The sequence below is a fragment of the Conger conger genome, chromosome 16, assembly GCF_963514075.1.
Source record: "Conger conger chromosome 16, fConCon1.1, whole genome shotgun sequence".
Lineage (NCBI taxonomy): Eukaryota > Metazoa > Chordata > Actinopteri > Anguilliformes > Congridae > Conger > Conger conger.
In genome coordinates, this window is record NC_083775.1 from 30,051,037 (window position 1) to 30,069,762 (window position 18,726).

At 43.2% G+C, this 18,726-nt stretch overlaps 1 protein-coding gene and 1 non-coding gene across 2 annotated transcripts; both read left to right on the forward strand.

Moving 5' to 3' along the window:
• Positions 1–7,528: 7,528 nt before the first annotated feature.
• trnaq-cug (transfer RNA glutamine (anticodon CUG)) lies at positions 7,529–7,600 on the forward strand. Its single transcript has one exon. It is a non-coding gene; the product is annotated as a tRNA-Gln (tRNA).
• Positions 7,601–12,855: 5,255 nt separating this feature from the next.
• LOC133114140 (uncharacterized) lies at positions 12,856–17,901 on the forward strand. The gene is made up of 5 exons (XM_061223330.1): positions 12,856–12,928; positions 13,131–13,424; positions 14,288–14,413; positions 17,332–17,483; positions 17,893–17,901. The coding sequence occupies exons 1-5, from the start codon at positions 12,856–12,858 to the stop codon at positions 17,899–17,901; spliced, it is 654 nt and encodes a 217-aa protein (XP_061079314.1).
• Positions 17,902–18,726: the final 825 nt, after the last annotated feature.

Genomic DNA, 18,726 nt, shown 5'->3' on the forward strand with positions numbered 1-18,726 from the left:
AGCTTTGTATGAAGCAGGCGTACACTACCTAGGAACACAGAGCCATTTCATGGCTACATGGCTGACTGAGTTAGTTTTGGGATAAACTCAATATTATTGTTTTCACAAAGCGAGTACCTGATGTATATATCATTTTAATGGCCAGACAGGTTTGCCTGAGAAAAACTGTAAGAGCTTTAAAAAGTTACCTATTACCTATTATTATTATTATAAGGGTGGCCTGGCCAAAAAAGTTTTGGAACCACTAATAGATTACTTGTATCTATGTCTGACTGACTTCAGTTACACAATATGGAAATTATTATTATTATTGTCTGACTGACTTCCTGACATACTAAAGCTGCTCTCTTTATCGCATCGTGTTCAGACCTGTAAATTGGTACATTAATAATACATAAATGCTCAATGGATTTGTTCCAGTGAACGCCTTCAAATATGCTTTTTTTCATGTTCAGAATGAAGAACGGAAGAAAGAATAAAGATCACAATGGAACTGGAAACAGGATGATAACAGAGGTGAAGTTTTATCTCACAATGTTCCTTTGTCCTCCGCAGATTGCTGTGGAACGCCAGTGGAACCCAGGGACAGACTGTTTCTGCTTGTATCACTATTAGTGGTACTGGCTTGCTTAGTCATTACTGTCTTCTGGTACAAAAGCAGCCTGTCGCATGGACCTTCAAGTTGACAGTCCATGACTTTAGTGGCCTTAAATATGGTCAAACTATTTTTTTTTCTTCGTCCATAAACATCTAATTGTCTTATGAAACGATATATGATATAATGTATGATATACTATGTAATTCAGATAATCAGTATTATAATATTATAATTGGTGCAATTTTGAGGCTCTTCAGTGCACTGTGTGCTAAACCCGGCAGTGGCATGGAAATTGGAATGCTCTGAGTCTACTGTATGTATATTCCATTTTCCATATGCTTAGACCTTATTCCATGCCACATTTGCTGGTTGGTGCCTTGCATGGCAGCCAATCGCCGTTGGTGTGTGAGTGTTTGTATGAATGGGTGAATAAGAAGCATCAATTGTACAGCACTTTGGATAAAGGTGCTATATAAATTCCAACCATTTACCATTTACATTTTTGCCACACTGCCTGTTTTAACATATAGCACATGAAAGTAAGCGCCTTTTGTGGTAATTTAGAGGAAGATAAAACCCAGGGTTTGCATAATGCATTTTTGTTTGGTGGTTTGCTGAGAGCATTTGTCAGCTGAATAGCATTAACTTTTGTAAGTGAGCTCAGAGAACTGTCTTGATGACATAAAAGTCGATAGGCGATTGTCATCCTGTACATTAACATTATTAATTTATGTTTAATCTTAGTAGGCTAGTAATGCATAGTGTTTTTGTCACGTTTCAGGTCTGTTTGCCATGTTTTATGTTTATTCATTTTGTCTTAGTCTCGTATTGTCTTATCATGTATTATGTTACTCTAGGTTCGTCATGTTGTTTAGTTTGTTTCTTCTTATGATTTATTTTCTTGTCATGTCTAGTTATGTTTAGTTACGATTATTTTTACCTTGTTATGTTGAGTGGTTTTGACTTCCGCATCGCCCTGGACTACAACCCTGCCTGCCGTCCGCCTGTACTTCTGCCCCGCTGACAGCTCTCCTGCTACCGGACCTTCCTGCACGTCTACCGACTACGAGTTTGCCTCTTCCCTCGGCACCGTGCTTTTTGTTTGTTTATTGTTTGTTTGGCTGGATCTTAGTGTATGGACTTTGCTTGTTTTGACTACGCTCCTGGGATTCGTCCCGAATAAAGCCCTGACGGGACTTTATCTAACCATTGTTTCTGAGTCGTGCATTTTGGGTCCAACCCCCACGCACCCGTCTCAGTTTTTTTGTTTTGTTTTTTTTCGCACATGGAACAATAATAAAAATAAAAAAACATAAATAACTGCAAGAAAGGGTTTTGTGTGCGCAAAGCCACAGTCAGTCACCTGTACTTTCCCATTTTCCCTCATTTTTCCTGTTGCGCTGATTGTCCCTGTACATCTGCGCTCTACCTTCCCTTGTTTCCACTCACACTTCCGCTTTTTGTTTTCCCTCATTTATATCTCTGCCCCTCACCTGTTCATTATCTATCTCTGTCCCTCACCTGTTCATTATTTTCTGTTCCCCAGTTCGCACACCTGATTCCCGTTTCCCCTTGTTATCTGTTCTATATATGCTTGTCTGTTTCGTTTGTTTCCCTACCCCGGTTCAAGCCTTATTTTCCGTCCCTGGTTTCCTGTCTGTTTTTCTGGTTCTGATCCCTGCCCTGCCTGGTACTTTCCCTTGCTGGACTGTCTACTGGTTTTGAACTTCTGACAACCGTGTATATTCCTGTCTGCCTGGATTACGACCATTTCCTCTTTTCGGATTGCGTTTTTGGTCTGCCCTCTGTGTTTAATGAAGTCTGCCTTCTTCACATCATCCCTGAGTCTGCATTGGTTCTTCTGTCCCATATCTTGTCCGGATTTAAAAAATGAATCTAGAACTTCCTATGGGTCTTTAGTAGGGCTGGTATTCAAAGCTCAGTCTTCAGAAGCTTTTTTTTTCAACAAAACTATTGGCAAAAGTATCTTAAATTGCAATACATTTTGTCAGCAAATTAGTATATATTTTTTTGTATTATTAGACATAGCAATTATTATTAATACATAGAAAATTTGGGAAATAGAAATTAAAAGCTCTTTTAGGATAGGCCTAATGCATCATTAATTGGTGCCGCGCACCACTTTGCCTCAGAGCTGCTTCAATAGGCTAGCTGAAGATGCCGAAGAAATCAGCAGAGTAAATGGTAGGCATTTATATAGCGTCTTTATCCAAAGCGCTCTACAATTGATGCTTCTCGTTCACCAATTCATACACACACACCAACGGCGATTGGTTGCCATGCAAGGCACCATCCAGCTCATCAGGAGCATTTAGTGGTTGAACAGCTGAACCTCTTGACCACATCTGCATGCTTTTATGCATTTAGTTGCTGCCACATGATTGGCTGATTAAATGTCTGCATTAACAAGCTGGTGTGCAGGTCTACCTAATAAACTGCTCACTGAGTGTATGTCCTGAATCAGGGCTGGGCACCCTTGTTGTTGTTGTTGCTGCCCCTGATTAAGGCTGACCTTCTGCATGCCCTTCACAGTGGACCCCCGTGCTAACCTAGCTCTTTAACCTTTGACCCCCAGCTGAGGTGCAGAGCGAGATCGAGCGTATCTTTGAGCTGGCCCGCACCCTGCAGCTGGTAGCCCTGGATGCCGACACCATCAACCACCCCGCCCAGCTGGCCAAGACTTCCCTGGCCCCCATTATTGTCTACATCAAGATCGCCTCACCCAAGGTACCCATGAGCCACTCCTGCATTCTCTCTGTACAGGTATTTAGATATCAGTTGGTGGCCCAGTGGTGTACTGGTGAGCACCATTGCCTCACAAGGTGCCAGTCCTGGGTTCAATTCCCACCCGGCCACATCCTCTCTATGTGGAGTTTGTATGTTCTCCCTGTGTTTGTGTGGGTTTACTCTGGGTACAGTGGCTGCCCACTGCTCTTAAGTAGCAAGGATGAGTCGAATTTAGAGGACAAATTACCCCTATGGTATATCTATTTACCCCAATAAAGTAAATCTTATCTTATTATATTTGAAAAAGCGTGTTTATTAGGATCCGTTGGACAGTGCATTTGGAACAATTTGATGAATGAACTGAACATTCTAATACTGATGTAAGACTACTGGCAGCTGAAAGCAATTCAGGGAGTTCAACAGCTTTTTGTGCACCTGTTTCATTCTACAGATGTCATAGTACATACTCACCTATTTTATTGGCTGCTATACTATGCTGCTATGTTGCAACCTCTAGGAAATCACCCTTGCTACTGCCTAGTAACAACTTAGCAACCAGCTTCATAGATTTCAAACATATCATACAATTTCAATTCATTATTTAGTGGACTAATTTTTTCTTTTTTTGTACAGATGGGCCAGAAAACACGTCCTTTCTTCCCTGGGAAGATGAAGGTTTGTTTTAGAAGGGGGGCCCTGGGCTTTTTAAGGCAGGATCCTTCTGAAGCAGCAAGAGTAATTAAAAACAACCCCTCCTTGCAAGACAGGTCAGCGCCAATGAAAGAAGAGGTGGTCAGACAGAATGCGCATGCTGTAGTCTTCCAAAGAGGAGTCTACACTGACTGGACAGAGTTACTGGGGGAATACATCCTCCAGTTTGGAAAGTATAAGGGCAAGAGCTTCAAGTGGCTTTTAGAAAATGATGTACATCTGGCACTGGCTGGCACTTTTACAGCAGAGGGGCACAGCAAAATCAGCCTATTGTCTTTCCTGGAATATGCCCACAGCTTCCAGGAAATCCAGGACCTGTTGGAATACGAAGGAACGAAACAGGCTCCACCTGCGACTGTCACCTGTGATGGAGAAAATTCGGTCGGTTTCAGCAGCGGGCCAACAGCACTGAGGGCTGATGGCTATGCTTATTTTATCCTGGCACGGAAATGCGGTCCTGGAACTGAGATGCACAAGCTGCCACAATTTCCGCTGCTGCAACAACAGCAACAGGAAGTAGCTACGGCGACTGTTGTTGCGCCAGCCCCCTCTTGTCTCAAAGTTCACAGCGGAGTTGCTACAACAGCGCCACATTTAGTGTTTTCAGTCAGTAACCCCATACTTTGTGTTTTGTAGCAGTAATACAGCCAGCAACAACTTCTCCCCCTCCGTCTCCATTCCCTCCAAGCTATGACCAGGAGCTCCTTCGCTGGAACTGTTCACACCAGCAGAGGGTGTGGATGAAGATCGAATTGGGGGATTTGGGCCTATGGCCAGGGTCACGACCTGTAAGACATCTCATGAATGTGGTCTCACTATGGCGTCAACCTCCTCAGCCGGAGCTCATTGACCATTTATCAGACCTGCCTTCTCCCAATTATTTCCAGCTCCATCCTTTTTTTATTTGGAAGCCAGAATCGTCCTTAATGGAGAGGGCGAGAAACAATTACATTCTGCCCTGTCTCCACGGCTGCAGTCATCCCCAGATTGCCTCTGCTGGCGTGGGGAGGCCACGTGCAGTTGTAGGAATTAGTGGACAGTACTACGTGTTTGCCTCCAGCCTTTGCTGCAAGGCATGCAGGAAGTATTGGTTCGCAGATAACCCCCAATGGCTGTGCATGCTGCCGTCCAGATTAAAAAACATCCTCCCAGCCACTCTCACTTATAAAAAAGCCATATGCAAATCCATCGCGCATGAGCTGGGACGGAGCGGGAAGTCTCCGGGTGATATGGCCAACCAGGTCATGGAGACGCTCCACTGGCCTACCTGCACAGGTCCTCAGATCGGACCACACCCGGAAGGTCGCCAGGAAGGTGACCTTAACAACAGGCACCATGTCATCATATGCCGTGATGAACGAGAACTGGATGATCCTCTCCTGGGTGATGGTCCAGTCTGAGAGTGAGGCATCACTGGAGCCTTTATATGAAGGACTGGCACAAAGGTACACCACTGTTGGAGTACAAAAAGCCAGCTACCAGTGGATGGACAGGTATGAAATTACATATCTCTCAGGCCCGACATTATATTTCAATACATGAAAAGTGTGTCTGCTCTATAGGGTCACAGTACCTATTTCATATGTTCTAATTTTTCTATATTTCTTTTCCATCAGGGACTGTTGGAAGTGACAAATAGTATCTATCACTCCTCCAAAGGATCAAAAGCCAGTGGCACACAATGCTCCAATTGACCCTGAACTTTCATACCAAGTAATGTATCTGGTGGTTCAATTAATGTTTTTAATCCTTTTATTAAGTTTGAAGACAGTTGCTGTTCATTCTGCTTTTCTAAGTAAAGGCTTGTTATTTCAGTCAACAGTCATTTCATTTCATTTTTAAACGCTGCGTGATCGATCTCCGATGTGTCACATTTCCCTTTGTGTATGTGCAGGGGGCACACTGAGATAGCAGTAGTAGCTATTGCTTCCCTAAAGGCCAGGAGACTATATATGCTATAGCTCAGTGGTAGAGCATTTGACTGCAGATCAAGAGGTCCCAGGTTCAAATCCGGATGCCCCGTTCTTAAGCGTTTGTTGTTACAAAGATTTTCTCGAATAAATTCCCAGCATCATAACAGGAACTGATGTATAAAATCTATCAGACTCTGAATCCAGCGATCAAAATTTGTATCTCGGTGGAACCTCATACTTTTAAGCTTGCAAATGAGCGCAAATTGTTTAAAAGTGGATTTGAAAACCCCAACAAAACTATGTGTTTGGAAACAGACTCAAATCCGGGGGGCCCCTATAGAAACATTTGTTGTTACAAAGCTTTGAAGCATGGGAGAAAACCAGCTACCATTACAACAACACCCCTAGATGCTGCAAATCAACACAAAGAAGCTAGTTCTTCTATCTGCCGTTCCACACCAATTTGTGATTTACCATGTTGAAACAGTACTACTGTCCCTGCTACACCGTGTCAGCAAGGCTCTTAGTGGGGTTCGATGGTGTAATGGTTAGCACTCTGGACTCTGAATCCAGCGATCGGAGTTCAAATCTTGTACCGTGCACATGAGGAAATAAATAGTAGAAAAGTGAATTTGAGACTGTGTGTGGAAACAGACCATCATCAATTCTGCAGTTACATTTGCTGAAAACAGGTGTTCAATATTTTTCCTTAAGATGATTCAAACTTTGCAGGTTTGCAAACTTTTCATAACCATTTGCTTTGGTTTTGAAGTCTTCCTTTGATTTTCACAAATGTTTTCGTTTCAGACAACAATCATTAGGCTGTGGACTATCTGGAGTAAAAATCCATGTCCGTATCCTCCGATTTTATTTATTTATTTATTTGTATTGAGTTGAGTCAATAACCTGTCACATTCTTTTAATGTTCCAATGTTTTAAAAACAATTTCCCATATTTAGGAAGGGCCCACTGTCACAGGTACTGACTAATCCCACAGTTTTCCCTTTCATCTGCATTAAATCAACATCATCTGCCATCAAGAAAAGACTTGACTAATTCTGTACCAGAGAAGATAGTTACCTGCAGGGCTGCACCAGGAGACGTATTTTCAATTTACCATGTTTAGGAAAAGGCAAAGGTCAGGGGGTATAGCTCAGGGGTGGAGCATTTGTCTGCAGATCAAGAGGTCCCCGGTGCCTCCTACAAATGTGCCTCAGAGCAAAGCCTTTACATTTTGGAGAACACCAGCTGCATGCATTTTGTTAATCATGGGACTTACCGAAATAGTGACTACTCGTAAATATCACTTCTCCAAATGATCATAAGGCAGTGGGACACCATGCTCCAATTGACCCAGAACTCTTGCCCAACCTCCTGTGTCTGGTGGTTTTGTTACAGCTAATCAATCCTTCTATTAAGGTGCTGTCAATTCTGTAAGGCTTGTTATTTCAGTCAGCAGTCATGAAGCTGACAGAATTCAGTTTTAAACTATGTATATTTGTATCTTTAAAAAATAATCTTGAGCCTGTGCCACCCTTGTCAGGGGAGCTACATGTAGGGTTCCATGGTGTAATGGTTAGCACTCTGGACTCTGAATCCAGCGATCCGAGTTCAAATCTCGGTGGAACCTGAGATTTTCGAAATGATGTCTAAAAGCATATTTGAAAACCAAAACAAAACTGTGTGTAGAACATCTGTGTTACATTTGTCGAAAACATACGTTCTTCTGTCTTTTTCCTTAATATTATTAAGACTAATGTTGGGTTTATTCCAATCTTTTCAAAACAATCTTCAGGTTTCCCTTCCATCATCTGAAATCAAGAAAAGACTCAACTAATTAAATAGTAAGGGAAGATAATTACCTGCAGGTGGGAGCCAGGATTCTTGATTTTCAATTTCCCATATTTAGGACAGGCTCACAGGGTAGAGCATTTGGTATAGCTATCGGGTATTGCTCAGTGGTAGAGCATTTGACTGCAGGCCAATAGGTCCAAATGTGGGTGCTCCCTGCATCAAGATAAGACATTAGACACTGCCTTTTTAACATTGGATAAAACCAGCTGCAGTTTTGTTGCAATTTCAGTGATGGGACTTACCAAGAAATATTGCTGCCACAACGTATTACTGCTCGACATGAGCCCAGTCAATTATACCAACAGGATTAACATTCACATAAGCTTAACAATAATTGTATTTCCACAAAGTTAATGTTAATGTTCAAAGTTCATATCTGGGATAGACTTCCAATTTAAGTCTGAGGCCATGTCTTAAACAATTTACTAGCCTACTACTGAGTATACAAGTTGCACAATCGTAGGCAAGTAAGTAGTTTCAGACACAGCCTTTGTGCAGTTCTAGGAAAGGCAGGACAGCTCAGTGGTAGAGCATTTGACTGGCTTTGATTGCATTTGAACCGCTTTTTTACAACAGACAATGCTTTTATGCTCAGACTTTTATGCAGTATTTAAGGAGTCAGACACTCCTTAACTTAAATAGCATGAAACACATTCATATTTATCCAGTTCTTTCAAAGTTCATTTCAGGGGAGAAACTATCAAGATGAGTTATCATGAATGTACGTTGTTCAGTTTTAATAACGAATAACTAGCCGAATAACTACCGTTAACTAGCCATACACACACATGCTCGTTCGTGATTTCATGAATCCAAACCCACAAACTCACCAAGCTAAATCAGCCTGCACCGAGAACCACGGTCACCAAACGACAAGATTCGCTTCCAAAAATGCTGATGAAGTTGCCCTGCAAATTTAGCAGCCAAATAATCTCATGGACGCACCGAAAGAATGATGAGAGATTCAGTTGTGGTATAACTGTAAACTTGGATAAATCTCCCGCTTACTAGTTCCATGCATTCCTAATGGGAGCAGCTCAATGGCGCATGAAGCCAGAACATGTCGGCTGCCAATTCGACGATGCGACTTTTTTTGGCACCAAAGCATGCGCACTGGGGCATTTTCACACCAGAGAATGTACCTAAGATTCTGTGTACCTAAGATTGAAGGAATAAAAAAATTTAAAAAAGAGAGAGAAAGAATTACGACGGCGTATTAGGGCCATTGTCGGTAAAAAAAATATATTAAAAAAAAACCAAAACGGAGTGGTGGGAGGGGGGGCTAATATTCCGAGATTATACTCAGAATTCTCTGAGTTTAAAGTCGCTAATTTGCCACTTTATAATTTAGCAAATTTGCGAGCAAAAAAACCCGCTCATCCCTTCACTTTGCAACTTGGATCACACCGAGACGCCACCGCTGGGTCAACAGCTCCAACACGCACACAGCACAACCACAACAGTTTGAACATGGCTGCATCAGGTAAGTTTATCTATAGTGAAATTAATGAAGTTGGTAGGTTATGATTCATTTAATGAGTAAAGATAAACCATCTCGCGGGTCCTACGCTACGCTAGATAACTTTTGTTTGCCTCGTCGCAAAGCACATGAGAAAGGAGTCAAGTAGCTAACGTAACTGTGCGGTCACACCGGAGGCGTCGTGAGCAGCAGAAGCGGCCGGCTGCAATGCATTGTTAGTTGTTGTTGTTCTTTTAGCAAAACTATTTAGGTAACGTTAATATTCCTGTACACTTCTCTCAAGTGAGTGCAAACAGCCGCGTTATCATTATCTCGGGGTTCATTCAGGGTTGCTGGCTCCCGTGCCCGATTGTACGTTATATGCACCGATATGATAGTAGCCCATAATAATGTACCACAGTTTGGCGGTGGAGGGTGGTAGCCTATATGAGCACAGGTGCAGCAGATGTCAATTAGTCTTGGGTGACGGGGAGATTGTACGGTTTTTACCGCTGTAGCTCACTTGCTCTAGCTCAAACCATCATATCGTATTGTTGTAAAACCATGGAAAAGCTTTATTAAATGGGAACCTCACCCAACACTGAAGTCTGCCTGGACATTGCAATCAATATTGAAACGCTGCAGCGCTTTACCTGGGGGGTCAATCTGGTGATCACATCATACATGATATTGTGCAAAGTGGACACAATGCAACTGTTTCAAATGTTGGGTATTCATCACTGTTTTCTTGACAGTACTGTGTAGAGTCATCACAGTCTCTGATTTCCTACGTGAACGCAGAGTCCCTGAAGAAGTGATCAGCCGTCTGGAGGAGGAAGAGGTACGGTACTATGTGAAAGATAAGTGTTTGGTTTAACGGGATGGACTCATCACTATAGGGCATTGGTCAGTATGCAGGACAAGGAATGATTATAGTCCAATGTAGCTCAGAGACCTTTCAAAGGGAGACTAACCAAGTCCTTCTCACTTTCTGTAATGTGTCGTGAGCTACACAAGACGCTGCATTGGTGGGCTTATATTAGCATCAGTGTCTTATCAAGAACTTCCAACAAATGCACAAAAAAGAGACAAAAGATGTATATATGATCAAACACTCAGGTGCAAGATTATACAGATTTGAGATTATTATTAAAAAACAGAAACAACTGCATCCATAGTAACCATATAAGAAAAGGGGGAGAACAGTGCCAAAGAAAATAAACAATTATAAACATTCCCTAACTTAATCTACCAAAATCTAGACCATAGCCGTAATGACCGGCTACTAGCTAAACTAGCCAAAAACTACAGTGATGGCACGTCCCCAATTTACCTAGTGTGTGTTGACAAGGAAAACCCCTACGTGTAAGTATGTACGCCCATGGGCAGCTCTTACCTATACCCCTTTTCTCCTGCTAACTTTACCCATCACAAAAACTATACAAAGAGCAAACAAAAAGCAGGTCTGAAGAGCAAACAATTTCAGCATGCTCTCTTGCAAAAACAGAAAGGTGAAAATAACTGAGGTGTGTTTGAACAGCAGGGCTCTTGAGGATGGTGGAACACCCTCTGATTGGTTGTGGGCTGATTGGCAAGGTCCGACAGCTGGCATGAATCAGGGACCTGGGAGAGTGACAGAGGAGAGGGACAACAGACAAAACAACAGGACACACCCAAACAAACCCTGACCGTAACATCCATCTTTACATATTTTGCAGTATCACTGTTCTAAGTGAGGTGTACAGTTCTGCAGCATCAAATGCATCTGTAGGAGCATCCCATCCATTCTCCTGCATTAGTAGTACACAGAGCTCGAAAACAGTCTCATCACAAGGGAGCTGACTCTTGGGTGTGCACTCGGCCTTGCACACAACCACCTCCTCAAGGTCCACTGTTTTGAGCTTGTCCTCAGCACCGTACACCTGTGGGACTGTGTACATGATGACTGGACGACCTCCATGCACATCTTGACCTGGCCTGGGTCTGATCTTGTGGGTGTTCCATGTTCGCACCACTTCATCCACTTCTTTCTGCAAGAATATACATTACAGGACAATTACACGTGAGGTGGTGTGTAGCCTGGGTATTGCATTATTGTCACTCACTTATAGATCAGGCCATAGGTTACTTTAACATTGCGCTTATATAGGCTAGGACTGGTTAGACTAATGCTAAATATTTTAACTTAACACATTTCATTTTCACTGAATAAAATTAAGTGTTCTGTGTGACATTATCTGATCCTATTATTAATAATAGGTCGTTTGTACAGTTTTCATCTGGATCGTTCTCTGATGCGCTGATGATGTGGAGACTGCATACAGTGTACAGTGTGTGCGCGTGCTGTTTTGAGCTACAGTCTGATTATGCTGTACTTTGTTTTTTGTGTGTACAGCCTGCGCGTGAAATTCACTGACTACCTGCATGGAATTGACTGTGTGCGTAATAGGCAGCTGGAATGCTCCAATCGTTAATTGTATCAGCTACATCAGGCGTGCTGTGTGTCATATTATCAATCATGATGTTCTTTCTCCATAAATGAGCGCGTTCCATAGACTGTAAGTGGTCTGGGAGCATGGTGATGAGGTGGTGCACAGTTACTACAAAGCAACAGACAATCCGGAGGTGCAGAGTCCGGCATACAGGGGGCGCACTCAGCTGTCCCCAGACCAGCTGGCTGTGGGCGATGCCTCGCTCAGGCTAACGGGGGTGCGAGCGAGCGACCATGGCATGTACATTACATTACATTACATTATTGGCATTTGGCAGACGCTCTTATCCAGAGCGACGTACAACAAAGTGCATACCCATAACCAGGGATAAGTTCGCTGAAAGACCCTAGAGGTAAGTACAATTTCAACTGCTACCTGTACAACAAAGATAAGGACAAGGGCCATTTTTTTTTTTTTTTTTTTTTTTTTTTGAACAAACAAACAAACAGAGCAAAAGTCACCAAAGTTAACTATCCAAACACTGCTTACCTAGCCAACTAAAATACTGATACACAAGTCACAGAGACAACAATTAAGGTTCACAGGGAGGTAGGGAGGGATGGGGAGAGGTGCTGTTTGAAGAGGTGTGTCTTCAGCTTGCGCTTGAAGGTGGGGAGGGATTCTATAGTTCTGACCTCAACGGGGAGTTCGTTCCACCACCGTGGAGCCAGAACAGACAGTAGTCGTGAGCGTGAGGTGGAGGTTCTGAGAGGGGGAGGTGCCAAGCGGCCTGTGGAGGCTGAACGAAGAGGTCTGGCAGGGGTGTAGGGTCTGATGATTTTTTGCAGATAAGCTGGGGAAGACCCTTTAACTGCTTGGAAGGCTAGCACCAATGTTTTGAATTTGATGCGAGCCATGACAGGCAGCCAGTGGAGGGAAGTAAGCAGGGGGGTGACGTGTGAGTATTTGGGAAGGTTGAAGACCAGACGAGCTGCTGCATTCTGGATGAGTTGGAGGGGTCTGATGGCAGACGCTGGGAGGCCAGCCAAGAGGGAATTGCAGTAGTCCAGGCGGGACAGAACCATCGCTTGGACCAGGAGCTGGGTCGAGTAGGGGGTGAGAAAGGGGCGAATTCTCCGTATGTTGTACACGTGCGATGTGGCCAATGAGCAGGGCTTGAAGTGCAGGAAGCAGATTTTTCTAACAGTAGCAGGTGAGAACTGCAGTCATTTTCCTGAAAACCACCCGTGGCACTGTTACGACCGGCCAGGGGGGTGGTCGTGACAAATTGATGAATAAAGTGAATAGAGAATAGAGTAACAATGAATACCAGGGTTGCAGACCCTTGGTCTGGGCTCATGTCCTCCTAGGCCTAATGCCCCTGACTTATTTCTGGGTGTTTGTTCTCTGCTCAGCTGCATATGAGGAACCTGAGCTTGCCATCCAGACCACCTGCGACAGCGTCACCCTCACCTTCCACTCCGCCCTGGGCTTCCCTCAGCCCACTGTGCTGTGGAGAACCGAGACAGGAAGTGACATCACCAACCGGAGCAACACCACTATGGTCCTGAAAGAAGGGGGAACACGTTATGAGGTGGTGAGCGAGATGGTGCTGAAGCGGAGTGACCCACACACTGTCACATTTGAGATGAGGCTGGAGCTCCTCAACCAGAGCTTCTCCCGCTCCGTCAGCCTCCGCCCACTCCCAGGTAGGGGGCAGATACTGCACATACTGAGCAAAGGGTTACCCACATGGCAATTTTGCAAACAACAACAAGAAAAAGCATTATAATGGCACTTGAACTTCACGCAGCAGTTCTGTAGAATACCCCTGCTTACGAAGCACATGCTAACACTTTCACAGTCAAAATGCTCGACACGGCGCCAAGCCATTAAATTCCTATGGAGGGTGCATTGAAGCCTGACTTGGCAGCACAGCTCAAAATAAAGGCAATTGAGCGCCATCAGTGTTAAAATGGCTTGAAGCTGGCTTTCCTAGGGTGTCCAGTCACATCACAGCTTTGTATGAAGCAGGCGTACACTACCTAGGAACACAGAGCCATTTCATGGCTACATGGCTGACTTAGTTAGTTTTGGGATAAACTCAATATTATTGTTTTCACAAAGCGAGTACCCGATGTATATATCATTTTAGTGGCCAGACAGGTTTGCCTGAGAAAAACTGTAAGAGCTTTAAAAAGTTACCTATTACCTATTATTATTATTATAAGGGTGGCCTGGCCAAAAAATTTTTGGAACCACTAATATATTACTTGTATCTATGTCTGACTGACTTCAGTTACACAATATGGAAATTATTATTATTATTGTCTGACTGACTTCCTGACATACTAAAGCTGCTCTCTTTATCGCATCGTGTTCAGACCTGTAAATTGGTACATTAATAATACATAAATGCTCAATGGATTTGTTCCAGTGAACGCCTTCAAATATGCTTTTTTTCATGTTCAGAATGAAGAACGGAAGAAAGAATAAAGATCACAATGGAACTGGAAACAGGATGATAACAGAGGTGAAGTTTTATCTCACAATGTTCTTTTGTCCTCCGCAGATGGCTGTGGAACGCCAGTGGAACCCAGGGACAGACTGTTTCTGCTTGTATCACTATTAGTGGTACTGGCTTGCTTAGTCATGACTGTCTTCTGGTACAAAAGCAGCCTGTTGCATGGACCTTCAAGTTGACAGTCCATGACTTTAGTGGCCTTAAATATGGTCAAACTATTTTTTTTTCTTCGTCCATGAACATCTAATTGTCTTATGAAACGATATATGATATAATGTATGATATACTATGTAATTCAGATAATCAGTATTATAATATCATAATTGGTGCAATTTTGAGGCTCTTCAGTGCACTGTGTGCTAAACCCGGCAGTGGCATGGAAATTGGAATGCTCTGAGTCTACTGTATGTATATTCCATTTTCCATATGCTTAGACCTTATTCCATGCCACATTTGCTGGTTGGTGCCTTGCATGGCAGCCAATCGCCGTTGGTGTGTGAGTGTTTGTATGAATGGGTGAATACGAAGCATCAATTGTACAGCACTTTGGATAAAGGTGCTATATAAATGCCAACCATTTACCATTTACCATTTACATTTTTGCCACACTGCCTGTTTTAACATATAGCACATGAAAGTAAGCACCTTTTGTGGTAATTTAGAGGAAGATAAAACCCAGGGTTTGCATAATGCATTTTTGTTTGGTGGTTTGCTGAGAGCATTTGTCTACTGAATAGCCTTAACTTTTGTAAGTGAGCTCAGAGAACTGTCTTGATGACATAAAAGTCGATAGGCGATTGTCATCCTGTACATTAACATTATTAATTTATGTTTAATCTTAGTAGGCTAGTAATGCATAGTGTTTTTGTCACGTTTCAGGTCTGTTTGCCATGTTTTATGTTTATTCATTTTGTCTTAGTCTCGTATTATCTTATCATGTATTATGTTACTCTAGGTTCGTCATGTTGTTTAGTTTGTTTCTTGTTATGATTTATTTTCTTGTCATGTCTAGTTATGTTTAGTTACGATTATTTTTACCTTGTTATGTTGAGTGGTTTTGACTTCCGCATCGCCCTGGACTACGACCCTGCCTGCCGTCCGCCTGTACTTCTGCCCCGCTGACAGCTCTCCTGCTACCGGACCTTCCTGCACGTCTACCGACTACGAGTTTGCCTCTTTCCTCGGCACCGTGCTTTTTGTTTGTTTATTGTTTGTTTGGCTGGATCTTCGTGTATGGACTTTGCTTGTTTTGACTACGCTCCTGGGATTCGTCCCGAATAAAGACCTGACGGGACTTTATCTAACCATTGTTTCTGAGTCGTGCATTTTGGGTCCAACCCCCACGCACCAGTCTCAGTTTTTTTGTTTTGTTTTTTTTCGCACATGGAACAATAATTAAAAAAAAAACATAAATAACTGCAAGAAAGGGTTTTGTGTGCGCAAAGCCACAGTCAGTCACCTGTACTTTCCCATTTTCCCTCATTTTTCCTGTTGCGCTGATTGTCCCTGTACATCTGCGCTCTACCTTCCCTTGTTTCCACTCACACTTCCGCTTTTTGTTTTCCCTCATTTATATCTCTGCCCCTCATCTGTTCATTATTTATCTCTGCCCCTCACCTGTTCATTATTTATCTCTGTCCCTCACCTGTTCATTGTTTATCTCTGCCCCTCACCTGTTCATTATCTATCTCTGCCCCTCACCTGTTCATTATCTATCTCTGTCCCTCACCTGTTCATTATTTATCTCTGCCCCTCACCTGTTCATTATTTATCTCTGCCCCTCATTTGTTCATTATTTATCTCTGCCCCTCACCTGTTCATTATTTATCTCTGTCCCTCACCTGTTCATTATTTATCTCTGCCCCTCATTTGTTCATTATTTATCTCTGCCCCTCACCTGTTCATTATTTATCTCTGTCCCTCACCTGTTCATTGTTTATCTCTGCCCCTCACCTGTTCATTATCTATCTCTGCCCCTAACCTGTTCATTATCTATCTCTGTCCCTCACCTGTTCATTATTTTCTGTTCCCCAGTTCGCACACCTGATTCCCGTTTCCCCTTGTTATCTGTTCTATATATGCTTGTCTGTTTCGTTTGTTTCCCTACCCCGGTTCAAGCCTTATTTTCCGTCCCTGGTTTCCTGTCTGTTTTTCTGGTTCTGATCCCTGCCCTGCCTGGTACTTTCCCTTGCTGGACTGTCTACTGGTTTTGAACTTCTGACAACCGTGTATATTCCTGTCTGCCTGGATTACGACCATTTCCTCTTTTCGGATTGCGTTTTTGGTCTGCCCTCTGTGTTTAATGAAGTCTGCCTTCTTCACATCATCCCTGAGTCTGCATTGGTTCTTCTGTCCCATATCTTGTCAGGATTTAAAAAATGAATCTAGAACTTCCTATGGGTCTTTAGTAGGGCTGGCCCTAGTAATTAAAAAATTCTACTATTCGTTGGTATTCAAAGCTCAGTCTTCAGAAGCTTTTTTTTTCAACAAAACTATTGGCAAAAGTATCTTAAATTGCAATACATTTTGTCAGCAAATTAGTATATATTTTTTTGTATTATTAGATATAGCAATTATTATTAATACATAGAAAATTTGGGAAATAGAAATTAAAAGCTCTTTTAGGATAGGCCTAATGCATCATTAATTGGTGCCGCGCACCACTTTGCCTCAGAGCTGCTTCAATAGGCTAGCTGAAGTTGCCGAAGAAATCAGCAGAGTAAATGGTAGGCATTTATATAGCGTCTTTATCCAAAGCGCTCTACAATTGATGCTTCTCGTTCAACAATTCATACACACACACCAACGGCGATTGGTTGCCATGCAAGGCACCATCCAGCTCATCAGGAGCATTTAGTGGTTGAACAGCTGAACCTCTTGACCACATCTGCATGCTTTTATGCATTTAGTTGCTGCCACATGATTGGCTGATTAAATGTCTGCATTAACAAGCTGCTCACTGAGTGTATGTCCTGAATCAGGGCTGGGCACCCTTGTTGTTGTTGTTGCTGCCCCTGATTAAGGCTGACCTTCTGCATGCCCTTCACAGTGGACCCCCGTGCTAACCTAGCTCTTTAACCTTTGACCCCCAGCTGAGGTGCAGAGCGAGATCGAGCGTATCTTTGAGCTGGCCCGCACCCTGCAGCTGGTAGCCCTGGATGCCGACACCATCAACCACCCCGCCCAGCTGGCCAAGACTTCCCTGGCCCCCATTATTGTCTACATCAAGATCGCCTCACCCAAGGTACCCATGAGCCACTCCTGCATTCTCTCTGTACAGGTATTTAGATATCAGTTGGTGGCCCAGTGGTGTACTGGTGAGCACCATTGCCTCACAAGGTGCCAGTCCTGGGTTCAATTCCCACCCGGCCACATCCTCTCTATGTGGAGTTTGTATGTTCTCCCTGTGTTTGTGTGGGTTTACTCTGATAATTTAGAGGACAAATTACCCCTATGGTATATCTATTTACCCCAATAAAGTAAATCTTATCTTATTATATTTGAAAAAGCGTGTTTATTAGGATCCGTTGGACAGTGCATTTGGAACAATTTGATGAATGAACTGAACATTCTCATACTGATGTAAGACTACTGGCAGCTGAAAGCAATTCAGGGAGTTCAACAGCTTTTTGTGCACCTGTTTCATTCTACAGATGTCATAGTACATACTCACCTATTTTATTGGCTGCTATACTATGCTGCTATGTTGCAACCTCTAGGAAATCACTCTTGCTACTGCCTAATAACAACTTAGCAACCAGCTTCATAGATTTCAAACATATCATACAATTTCAATTCATTATTTAGTGGACTCATTTTTTCTTTTTTTGTACAGATGGGCCAGAAAACACGTCCTTTCTTCCCTGGGAAGATGAAGGTTTGTTTTAGAAGGGGGGCCCTGGGCTTTTTAAGGCAGGATCCTTCTGAAGCAGCAAGAGTAATTAAAAACAACCCCTCCTTGCAAGACAGGTCAGCGCCAATGAAAGAAGAGGTGGTCAGACAGAATGCGCATGCTGTAGTCTTCCAAAGAGGAGTCTACACTGACTGGACAGAGTTACTGGGGGAATACATCCTCCAGTTTGGAAAGTATAAGGGCAAGAGCTTCAAGTGGCTTTTAGCAAATGATGTACATCTGGCACTGGCTGGCACTTTTCCAGCAGAGGGGCACAGCAAAATCAGCCTATTGTCTTTCCTGGAATATGCCCACAGCTTCCAGGAAATCCAGGACCTGTTGGCATACGAAGGAACGAAACAGGGTCCACCTGCGACTGTCACCTGCGATGGAGAAAATTTGGTCGGTTTCAGCAGCGGGCCAACAGCACTGAGGGCTGATGGCTATGCTTATTTTATCCTGGCAAGGAAATGCGGTCCTGGAACTCAGATGCACAAGCTGCCACAATTTCCGCTGCTGCAACAACAGCAACAGGAAGTAGCTACGGTGGCTGTTGTTGCGCCAGCCCCCTCTAGTCAGGGCTCACAACAACTCG